The sequence below is a fragment of the Trichechus manatus genome, unplaced genomic scaffold (assembly GCF_000243295.1).
Source record: "Trichechus manatus latirostris isolate Lorelei unplaced genomic scaffold, TriManLat1.0 scaffold00039, whole genome shotgun sequence".
NCBI lineage: Eukaryota > Metazoa > Chordata > Mammalia > Sirenia > Trichechidae > Trichechus > Trichechus manatus.
Window position 1 is genome coordinate 15874596 of NW_004443975.1, and position 12666 is coordinate 15887261.

The window sequence follows — 12666 nt, forward strand, 5'->3', positions numbered from 1 at the left end:
TACTCGATTAGGATGGGCCTTGAATACAATGACTGGTGCCCTTATAAGAGGAGAATAGGACGCACAGGAACACACAGGAGAAGTGACAGCCGCGTGACAACAGAGGCAGGCTGGAGCAATGCAGCTACAAGGCAAGGAACGCCAAGGACTGCCAGGAGCCACCAGAAGCTCGGAAGAAGCAAAGAAGGATTCTTCCCTAGAGCCTTCAGAGGGACCATGCCCCGCCGAAAGCTGGACTGTGGACTTCTAGACCCTACAACTGTCAGAGAATCAATTTCTGCAGTCGTAAGTCACCAAGATTCTGTTAATTTGTTGCCATAGCCTCAGAATACTAATACACCAGGTCTAATCAGCCTTAGTTCTGGTGTAGGCAGAAGTTTTCATAGTACCTGGTCCCTGGATCCACAAAGAAAGGCAGAAAGACAATCCAAGGCTGGAATGCCCCCAAGATCATAGCACATAAACCACGCTATACGGGTCATGATTCACAAAGGTTAAAAAAGAGTGGGGAATGTCTGATTCACAGCTAACATCTAGCCCCAAGATTGACTTTATCCTTCCAAGGTAGTAAGACTGCTGACTATTATCACCGTTGCCCCTAAAACAACATCATTCTCTTGCTGACTGCCCTGATTTGCTTAAACACAATAGAGCAGCTTCAAAGCAAAAGATGAAAACTCCCAAATTCCATTTTAAACTACATGGCAAAATAAAATATTCATGATTTTAGTTTTTTGTTTCTATTGAAAATAAAGAGGGAAAACAGCTAACAAAGGCTACTGCTGGCTTCTTTTAAAAAATATATACATTTATGATTTCAGGCTACTGCTGGCTACTTTTAAAAAATATATACATTTATGATTTCAACAAATACGACACTCACCCACATCAGTTCCCTCTTCAAGGACAGCCTTATTGTGAAGTTCAGGACCTGCAACATCTGTGAAAACTCCATCTTCATTCACTAAACAATCCTGTAAAGTGTCATTGTGAATAATTAAAGTATCAACACATTTTCTTATGGCAATATCTGACAGAACAACATATAAAACAAATCTCAGAATAGCCTAGTCTTTCTTTAAGTGGAAAATTTAGCTACTTCTTAGTCAGTCAGTAGAAATTTGTCAATTTTATATGTTTAAATCACCACAGGCAAAATGCGTTGTTAAAGCACACACCTAAAACTTAACAACGAAGCATAAGAAAATACCCCAAAACTCCTTTTTCTTGGTCTCTGTTAATTTACAGATCTGAGGTAATGGACAGCGATGACATTGAGATTGGCCTTTAACTATAACGAAAACACATGCCATGTAACTGAGGTGTGTCAAATAAATTTAGAGGAAACTGTTTAGTTTAAAAACAAAAACTCTTCAACTATTTAGTAAAATCCAGTCGCCATTTTTCAGGGACTGAAAGTAACTTGTCCATGTCACTTAATACATTTAAAACAAAAGCAAACAAAAAAATGCCTCTATTTAATATATATTCTTCAGTTCTAACTTTGTGTTGATTTTGTGCTGATTCCGGGAACTCTTTCTCAATTAACGTGAATTAATGAGTCTTTAGGGTACTGTAGGAACCTAAGTATTTTACGATTTAATCATGAGGAGAAAAATTATCGTTCATTATACAAAATATAAAGATGTTCGTTAGGATTTATCACTTTAACTCACAAGTGCGATAATTAAAAAGGAAAGTAGAGAACTAGTACCATTGAGAGGTTGTGCTGAGAAGCTACACTGTAATCTTCCATACCATGAGCTGGGGCTGTGTGAACCAATCCAGTTCCTTTCGTCATGGTTACATGACTTGCAGGTAAAAGAGGAGAGACTTTATTAGGAAATATAGGATGAGTACAAGTACCATTTTCCAAATCTGCACCTGTGGAGAAAGAAAACCACTATTTAGGATCATTTTATAAATGACAATTCTCTTAATTACCTCTTAAGAGTGGCAACAGAATGTAAGGGTTAAGAGTGCAGAATCTGGACTGGGTTCAAATCCTGGCTTCTCCTTTTCCTTGCTGTGCCCTTCAGGGATCTATAAAATGGGGGTAATTACAGATCCTACCTCAGAGGGCTGCTGTGAGGATAAGCTAAATTTATGCATTTTAAGTGGTTTGGGCACTTAGCACAATACCTGCCACACAATAAACGCTTAAAAATATTAGCAATTAACTCAAGCCAGTGAGCAAATAACTCAAGCGAGCCCAAGGAAATTTCTCTAATTTATGTACAGCTATGATTATAGCCAAGGAAACCCTATGGAGCTCAGTTCTACTCTGTAACACACGGGGTCACCGTGAGCTGAAGGCTGACTCAAAGGCAGCTAACAACAACGCCTTACGTGGACGACGAGGACAAACAAAGTCTAGATCGACAGACAGATGATGGGTACGTTCTAATACTCTCTGTGGGAACTCGCTATTTTCCATATGTTACCCTAAAAAGGTAAAAGGTAATACATAACGCCTAACAGTTACTGGGCATCCATCGTCAACACAGAGTCTTACTTCATCTTCATAATAACGCTACAAAGCAGGCTTTATTATCCACAATTTACACATGGAGAAACAAACAGCTCCGAAAACTTAGGCGATTTGCCTGAGGTCATACAGTTAACGAACGGCTAAATCCAAAGTAAGTCTGATACTCCAAATTTAATGTTCCATATAACCCTAACTCCCTTTAATAATTTACTATACTTATCATATATTAATTTTTCTACACCATTAATGGTTCCTAGTTTCATCTCTTGAGTTCTGTAAGCTAATATTTCTTTCATATGTTCTAAAAATAACAGTCTTCTATCTTTAAAAGGATTACCTGGTTCTACCAACCCAACTTACCAAGATGTACTAAGTCAATGTTTATCCTGCCTACTCTTCAATAACTACAGAAACTTCAATTGCCCTCTAACTCCTCAGATCTTTGTCATAAGTCATTCTTCATCTTTCCAAACTAAATAATATTAACTTTTAAAAATCCATCTTCATTGAGAAAACTCTCCACTCCTATCATACCTTTTCTAGCCTTACAGCAACCGAAACTATGTAACCTACTGGTACCACCAGAAGAACAATACAAACATTTTAATCTTGGCTTTTCGTAACAGCCCTGTTGCTGACTTCATTTTGGTTAAAACACAAAATGGCTTGAGAAACGACATTCCCTTATAACTGATGACAATGAAACTCGTTTCTGAAAAAAATCACAAGCTCTCCTTGCTGTTCAACTTCGTTGTCTTAGCATTTTATTACTAGGAAATTATTCACAAACTTCAATACTTCAGGGTGCATCTGTTTCTGGATAATTCATAATAACATTAAAAAAAATTTTCAACACTGATTTCTAGAAAAATCTACTCTATAGTTTTCACTTTGATTTCTTTCTCTAAGTTAGGTCCATAAGTAACACCAGTTCCCATAAGGTTATGCTGTACCCTTTTATAAATTTTTAGTTTGGAAACCAAACGCGGTGGTGGTTATCGTTGGGTGCTGTCGATCACAGTGATCCCGTGTGACAATGTACACCTGCTCAGTAGGATTTTCCAGGCTGCAATCTCTATGGAAGCAGATCACCAGGTCTTTCTCCCAAGCAGCCGCTGGGTGAGTTTGAACAAGTAACCTTTTGGTTAGCCGCCGAGCGCTTAACTGATGTGCCACCAGGGCTCCTACTCCCCACCCCCCACCACCAATGATGTTGAAATGATTAGTAAGGAACAACCATTTTCCATAAAGAAAACCTACACTACACAAATTATTCCATTTTAGTTGTTCAACATTTCTGTTACTTTAATAAACAGCAAGTTAGTTGTCACCAGCTTATTTTACCAAGGACAAGAAGTTTATCTACTCCTCCGCAATGCGGTGCTCAAATGGCAACTCAGTAATTCTCTGTACAGTAATAACTCAAAACAAATATACAATCCAGACAAAAGTCTCCAATTTTAACCTCAGTACCTTCAAGAAGCTCGAGAGAATGCTATCCAGCTTCTGTAATAACATACAGATTAGTGACATCTGTAATATCTACCTTATCTACTACACCAACAAGGATCAAATGGTCTTAAACATTCAGTAGCTCCTTTGTCTTTGACATAAAAACCTTTTATTTTTGTTAAGGTTGCTTAAACATCCAACTGTCCTATATCTGAACTGATGCACTTAAGAGGCTTTCCCTATTTCGGTATGCAATCTTTGTATCTTTGGTATCTTTTCTCATTTGATTGTTTTTTTAGTAAGCACCTCAGAGACACATTATCTCTAAGCATGGAAGGTAATTTTAAATTTTCCTAGACTTCCACAGCTATATTTCAAAACAGTCACTACTTTAGGAAGTCCCAGATTATTGCTTATCAAGAAATCTTTTGACAGAAGCATTGTCTTTGCAATAATTTTTAGAAACTACTCAATTTATTAAAATCATAAGTGTATTTCCTCACTCACACATTTAATCTGATAAAAACAATTTAATTTTGCATAAAGTCATACAAAGTAACTACTGAATACTTGCTGGAAATATTTTTTTAACCTGTTGTGCCTTTGCCAACGTTCCTTTCATTCTTTACGCCCATCATACTGAATGCATATTCTCCTTCAGTGTAATCTAAATAAAATACAGTCTTCTACAAAAATACAGCCTGTATCTGTTTTTTAACTCACAAAGTTCAGAAAAGCAATGAACCCAAATCAACCCAATATCTTGATGACTGGGAAGGTCAGAATATCTATAAATCTTCACCTAAAAATGTTGAAATAACCTCAAATTTTGTTTCCAATGCAGAAGCAACAGACATTACTTTATCTGCTGCCAAGATGTAGATGTCACCAGAATTGGAGCATTTCACGACAGCATACCTAAAATAAAAATTGTAGAAGATTATTATTAATAATGAAAAAAGAAAAGAACAGACAGCATTTTAATTTTTCACATTACTTTAGAAAAACTAACTTCAAAATTTTTTTTAAAAGTACTATTTTTAAAGGACTTCACACTGTATATTTCTGTGTACTTTTCCCTAGAAAGAGGGCAAAGCTGGAAAAAAGCCTTAAAAGGGGTGATTTAAAACTTCACAAAATCTATATGATCACAGTATCTAAATTATGATTCACTAAATTTTAAAAAGGATAATGAGGATAAAATAAATTCAACACAATCCTAATGATGGAATGGACCCTATCTGTGGATAAAACAAACAAAAGACGCAATGCTGTACCTACTTTGCATCCAGCATATAGCAAACAGCCTGGTTGGCTGGAATCGTCCAAGGCTGCGTGGTCCATACCAAGACACTAACAGGACATGAACCATCTATGAAAAAAAGCGGTAAAATGTTAGCAAATGTTGTAATTCAATCACCTTCGTAAAATCCAGCAATGACTAAATCTTACCCAAAAGAGATGCCAACACAGGAGAAGGTTTCGAGACAGGGAATTTTACATATATAGAGCGACTGACATGCTCAGGATTATACTCAAGTTCCGCTTCCGCCAATGCAGTCCTAAGGTTTAAAAACATCACACATATATACCTGGAAGCCACACAACTTTCTCCCCTTTAATTACCAAACACACATACAATACCTTGAGGAGGGAGACCAAAACACAGGTTTGTAAGCTCGATAAACCAACCCCTGAAATTGAGAAAGATATTATATTAACGCCAGAATTCTGTAACATGTCATTTAATAAACTAAATGGAAAAAAAAAAAAAACCAAAAAGACCAGTACCTTTTCATACATTTTATAGAAAATTCTCAACTGTCTGGCCTCGTATTTTTCATCAAACGTATAGTAGCAATTATTCCAATCTGCCATTATGCCCCAACGCATAAATGTTGATTTCTGCTTCTCAATGGCTGCTTCAGCAAATGATCTGGCTGAAAAAAACAAAAAACAATTGCTTTTGAAAATCAATTAACTAAAATTCTTAAAAGTGGTTTAACATGTATCTCTCTAAATGTAGGTACTGTACAATTAGACTATAAAAATCTTCAACAGGAAGATTATCTTGAAAGTTAAAGGTGCTTAGAAGATACCTAAACAAATTCAGCAATTAACTGGAATTTCAGTAGTTAAAATTTTCTTGTCTGCTGTTTTTTCCAGACTTGATAGGATGACTTCACATTTAGAAAAAATAAACTTAAAAAAATAGTCTTCATATTTCTTAATTTAAGAAAAAGTCACAGAATAATTCTCATTTCATTATACACACTGAAAATAAATCAGTATTTCTGATTTAAGCCAATAACAATATGACGTTTCACAAGGAAGTAAAAGACGTTCACAACAATATCTGCATATGCAATAGTGTGATATATCAGGAGGCTCCTCCCTGACCCCACTTGCTGAAGGATCAAATAGGAGATTAGTTGAAAATACATCTGTTGTAGGATTTACTTTTGGCTTAGTACCCGGAATTGGTCAAAAGTCCTAGTCAGGAAAGTAAATAAAAACACTGGCCAAAATAATAATTTCATAAAATATGAAGGTGGAAGAACTGAAAATGAAAAATACACTTAGAAATGCTTACAAAATTCTTCCTTCATTATTCTAAACATATTTTCTCACAAAATTCAATTCAATAAATCTGAATTTTCTGTGACATAAACTGGTTTCCAACAGATCGCATTATTAAAAAAAAGAAAAGAGATACAGCACCAATTCCAGGTGCTTTATCCCTTCGATAAAGCTCTCACTTTTGCAAGGGACCAATAACTGTTCTCAAAGATCATGTTAAAACAGAAATAGAAATTACTCACCTTTTTCTCTAATTTCCACAGCTGAAAGATTCTGAGCTTTTTCACCAAGTTCTGATAATACTTTCATTTCAATAGGTAACCCATGACAATCCCAGCCTGGCACAAAATGTATCTTGGAACCTTTCATCATATGATATCGGTTGGCAATGTCTTTCAGAATCTGCAGGGATAAAATGATAAACATCATAAAGCATGTGGCCTACAATTTATATTCTTTTCTTCATTTAATACCATGTTAAAACACTAAAAAAGCCCAATTTTAAAAAGGATCTATATAAAATTACCTATTAAATCAAGCTCTACATAAACTAGACTGACAGTTATTTGAATTTTTTAAATGTCATTAACCCTCTCCTGCCCAACACCAAATAAGAGATTTTAGTGAGAAGCATTACGACCAAAATTACTAACTTGTTTGTAAAGTTGGCATATGCAAATATGTGGCCCATACTACTTTATAGGAAACATCTCTGACCTTCTAAAAATCAGTTGTAATCACGTGCCGTCGAGTCGAATCCAACTCATAGCAACCCCATATGACAGAGTAGAGCTGCCCTATAAGGTTTACCAGGCTGTAATCTTTACGGGGGGCCCTGGTGGCACAGTGGTTAAGAGCTCAGCTGCTAACCAAAAGGTCAGCAGTTCAAATGAACCATATGGGGCAGCTCTACTAGGCTCGCTATGAGTTGGAATCAACTTGACGGCAATGGTTTTGGGTTTCTTCTTTATAGGAGGAGACCGCCAGGTCTTTCTTCTGCGGAGCAGCTGAGGGGGTTCAAACTGCGAACTTTTTGGTTAGCACCTGAGTGCTTAACCATTGTGCCACCAGAGAGTACAAATAAGTCCATTACAAATTTGCTTTACTCTTAGGGAAAAAAAATTACTGACATGACTAATTCAACATAATTTACAGGCTAAGAAATATTATAGAATCATTGCAGAATTTATAACGGTAGCCACTAACAACCCGTGGCTACTGAGCAACTGAAATGTGGCTAGTCCAAATTGAAATATGTTGTAAGTGCAAAATACACCCTGGATTTCAAAGACTTAGTACAAAAAAGAAGGAATACAAAATATCTCAAAAACTTTTTATATCAATTACATGTTGGAAGTGACAATATTTTAGATATACTGAGTAAAACATAGTACTAATTTCACCTGGTTCTTTTTACTTTTTTTTTAATGTAGCCACTAGAAAATTTTAACTTACCCATGTGGCTATATTACTCGCATTATATTTCTACTGAGCATTACTACTTTCAATCATCTGAGCAGAACGGAACAGTCTGAACTAATAACAATGCATCTAGTAAGAACTTTAAACGTAACTATGGAAGGAAATGATATCTGAAGCCGCCAATAAAAAGAACAGTAAGGACGCAATAGGGATATTTTACTAATTCCTCATAAACATTATTCTCTTTCCCCCTTAAATACTATCATAGAGTAATCAAAATTACAGGAGAATATAGTTGGCAGAAGGACAGACACAGAGATCAATGGAACAGAACAGGGAATTCAGAAATATACCCATACAAATATGCTTAAATAGTTTTGACAAAGGTGCAAAGGCAATTCAACAGAGGAAAGACAGCCTTTTCAACTGGTGCTGAAGTAAGTGGACATACGTAGGAGAAAAAAAATGAACCTAGACTTAACTGCCACACTTTACACAAAAATTAACTCAAAATCGATCACTGATTTAAATGTAAAACATAAAACTATAAGAAAATAATAAAGGAGAAAATCTTGACACTGAAAGCATGACCCATAAAAGGAAAAACTGATAAACTGGACTTCATCAAAATTAAAAACCTCAGCAGATCTTTTTTTTAATTGTTGTAAAAATAAATGTAACACATTTGCCAGTTCAACCTTTTTCACACGTACAATTGGGTGATATAAGTTACAACAATCAAGTTGTACACCATCACCAACAAGCAACAGATCTTTTAAGAGGTTGAAAAGACAAGCTACAGACTGGGAGAAAATAACTGCAAACCACACAACGGACTAATAATATATAAAGAACTCTGAAAATGCCAACAGAAAAAAAAAATGCGCAAAAGGCATAAAGAGACATTTTATCAAAGAGCTTGAAAGATGGCAAATAAGCACATGGGAAGATGTGCAACAGCAACAGCCATAAGCAAAATGCAAATTGTAAGCACAATGAGGTATCACTACATACCCATCACAATGGCTAAAGCAAAACACAGTGAGAACGCTAAATGCTGACAAGGATGTGGAGAAAATGGATCATTCATACATTGCTTATAGGAGTGTAAAATAATACAGATGCTCTGGAAAACAGTCTGCCATTAAAAAAAAAAAAAACATGTCACTACCATATGTCCCTGTAACTGCAGTCTGGGTATTTATCCCAAAGAAATGAAAACCTACCTTCACACAAAAACCTGCACATCGATCTCCATAGCAACTTATTTGTCCATAGTCAAAACTGAAAAAACAGCCCAGATGTTCTTCAAGGGGCGAATGATGACACAAACTGTGGTACACTCGTACTATGGTATACGCAAAAACTTGGATTGAATCTCCAGGGAATTATGCTGAATAAAAAAAGCCAATCTCAAAAAGTTACAAATTATTATGATCTCACTTATGTAATATTCTTGAAATGGCTAAAACAGAGACATGGGGGCCAGATTAGTGACTACAAGGAGTTAAGGAGGGGTGGGGCCGGGAGGTGAGTGAGGGTAGCCATAAAAGGGTAACAGGGATTCTCCTGGTGCTGGAGACTTCTGGTATCCTGACTGGATCAATGTCAATATTCTGGCTGTGAGACTGTTTCGCAAGATGTTGCCAACGGAAAAATAATGTGAAAGGTACAAGGGCTCCTCTGTATTATTTCTTACAACTGCATGTAAATATAAAATCACCTCAAAAAAATTTAATGAAATTGCTATCAAATAAATGCACTAAAAATAAACAAGCACTTTAGTTTCCTCCACGAAAAGAAACGTCTTTTTACTATCTGATGCAGTACGTCTAATAATTGAAAACTGAACTATGAAGCAGCAGAGCAGTTTGGCAATATGGAAGCAAATAAATACTGAGGAATGTTCAGTATGCGTTACACACATCTGTTTTGGAAGTTTACAGTACAATCCACTGCTCTAATACAATGCATAATACATAATACTACACCACTCTAATAGCAAAACTGATCCATTCAGGGGCCAGATTTTTCGTTTCGAGAGTATAGATAGATACCCAAGGCCGCTTCCTCTCAAAATTTTCCACTGAAGTATATACCTAAAGATAAGTGATTGAAAAATGGATAAACAAATTGTAGCGTGTTTACACAATGGAATGTTACTCTGCAATTTAAAAAGCATGAATTACTGACACCTATAACAACATGGATATTACATAGAACGAAGTACATAGGGTATGATTCCACTTACATGAAATTTTAGAATAAGCAAAAAACCTAAAGTGACAGAAGCCAAAACAGTGGCTGTCTGGGGTGGGAGATGGGGTGAAGATGGGAGACTGACTTCAAAGGTACATGAGGGAGACTTCTGGTGACGGAAGTATCTTTTATATCTCGCATTGGGAGGTAAACAGATGTACACAACTGCCAGGACTCATCAAACTGAAAACTCTCACATCCGTGCATTTAACTATACTTTGTATCTCAATCTAAACAGAAAAAAGACAGTGAACTAACATGTTATTCCAGTAACACTCAAAATGCCAGTCCATATCAAGATAAGCTTTGTATCATAATGCAAATGAACACATGCTTCCTTCATCAAGAAGGTCTTGCAAAAAGATCAGTCCGAAGGACTAATGGACCACAGCTGCCAGGGCCTCCACCAGACTGAGTCCAGTACAGCTAGATGATGCCTGGCTACCACCACTGACTCCTCTGACCAGGATCACAACAGAGGGTTCTGGACAGAGCTGGAGAAGGATGTAGAACATAATTCTAACTCACAAAAAAAAAGACCAGATTTACTGGCCTAAAGGAGACGGGAGAAACCCGGAGAGTATGGCCCCCAGACACCCTTTTAGCTCAGGGGTGAAGTCATTTCCGAGGTCCACCGTTCAGCCGGGGAGTGGACAGCCCCATAAAACCAAATGGGACTAATGACGTACAGCAGTCCAGGGACAACGGTCAGAAGGCAGAAGGGGACAGGAAAGCTGGTGATAGGGAACCCAAGGTTGAGTAAGGATAGTGTTGATGTGTTGTGAGGTTGTTAACCACTGTCAAAGGGCAACATGTGTACTGTTAAATGAGAAACTATTTTGTTCTGTAAGCCTTCATCTAACGTGAGAATGGCAACAGAACTGGAAGAGTGTAGTCAATGTCACTGAACTGTGCACGCAGAAATTTTTGAGGCGGTGTATCTTTGGCTATGCATATTTTCACCAAAAAAAAAAAAAGGTCGAGAAGGGAGAGGGTTAACGTGTTGTGGGGTTGTTAACCAATGTCATGAAGCAATGTGTGTACTACTGTTTCATGGGAAACTATTTGTTCTATAAGCCTTCACCTTAAGTACAATAAAAAAAAAAGTCTTGCTATGAAAATAATCTCAGCCGAACAAAACTACTGCTTCGTAACAAAGCTAATTTACATTCTGATAGAAGCTCCATACTTCAATACAGTTAGGCCTGCAACAACAGGCTACGCAGCTAAGCTAGCTGCCGCTCATCTAGGCCAGCAGTCTGTGGGAGAAAAAGGGAAAAGGAGAGATGCGGCTTGGAGCAAGCTTGAACTTGAAAGTATCTTTAATTCCTTTTAAATTCAAAGGAATTTTGTATTTGATAGCATAACGTGTGTGTTAATATAAAAATAGTCTCAGTTACTATCTAGTTAAATTAAATGTCTTTCTTCTTCCTAACTTCAACTAAATTGATACTACAGGAAGATATGAGCGTACCCTGGTTTGAAAAGCATAACCCAAGCCTGGGATCTCATACTGCCTTAAACAGCTCGACCACATCCCTGGCTCCTATTTTAAATAGAAAAACAAGGTTTAATTTATGAAACTGCTCACATGCATCTATTGTAAATATCAAATAATATCTACCATGCACGAACACAAGAAAAAAGTACACACCATTCTGCCTATGAATAGGGGTGAAAGAGATGGCATCTCAAGGAGTCTTACAGCCCCATGCAGGTACCTAAATAAGTCAGATACAAGGAGAAAAAATTCTGATTGGATGCTAGAAATTAAAATGTAAGTAGTTTTCTAGACTCAAAAGAACACTGAGATCGAGCAACGTCTCTGCAAAAAAGCAAGCGTGCATAATCAATTGCTCTACTTGGCAAAAAAAAATCTTGGTTTTTTGGTTTCGTGCCAAATGCATTTAAAAACTCAAGAGAAGTAGTAAAAGGATGATTAAATTAATTAATCTAATATAGGTGAGAAACACAGGTATACACAGCTTTTCAAAAGTCTGCTTCATGTCATTTCACTTTTACCAGAGACCTGCATTAGTACTTGTTTCTGCTAACCGGAAGAAATTCTAAGAGCATTTTTGCTTTTACCAAAAAAAGGTGAAAAGCAGAAACAGCGTTCAGCGTGTGTTTTGCAGCAGCAGTTAAAGAGGCCGCGCGCCCTGAGCAGTGAGAGTGGCGCCCCCAGGCTCCTTCCCCGGGAACTACACCCAGCATCTCAGCCGCCGTAGCTTCGAACTGTGTCTGTGAGCATCTGTGCTTTATCTCGATTTATTTTGTGCATCTGTTAGCAAGATGTGTCCTATGGTACCCGAAAAGCCTAAGAGAGTTCGTAAAGGTTTTCTGTGCTGTTTGGTATGATTTGGTACGTTACTTTTTGGGTCTGGGAACACTCAAAAATGTTTCCCATATAAATTAATGGTAATTACTTTGCTTTACGCCATTTCCGCTTAGGAAAGGTTTCA

General features: G+C 36.9%; 1 protein-coding gene across 1 annotated transcript in view; it reads right to left on the reverse strand.

The window, feature by feature from the left end:
* The window catches only part of IARS2 (isoleucyl-tRNA synthetase 2, mitochondrial), a 61606-nt gene that overhangs the window by 44073 nt on the left and 4867 nt on the right, over positions 1 to 12666 (reverse strand). Inside the window, exons 3-10 of the mRNA XM_004375925.2 lie at positions 6766 to 6925; positions 5735 to 5883; positions 5588 to 5637; positions 5396 to 5505; positions 5225 to 5315; positions 4746 to 4861; positions 1715 to 1884; positions 884 to 974 (exon numbers count right to left, since the gene is read on the reverse strand). Of these exons, the coding sequence (XP_004375982.1) occupies positions 884 to 974; positions 1715 to 1884; positions 4746 to 4861; positions 5225 to 5315; positions 5396 to 5505; positions 5588 to 5637; positions 5735 to 5883; positions 6766 to 6925 (937 nt within the window). The remainder of the gene's footprint in view (positions 1 to 883; positions 975 to 1714; positions 1885 to 4745; positions 4862 to 5224; positions 5316 to 5395; positions 5506 to 5587; positions 5638 to 5734; positions 5884 to 6765; positions 6926 to 12666) is intronic.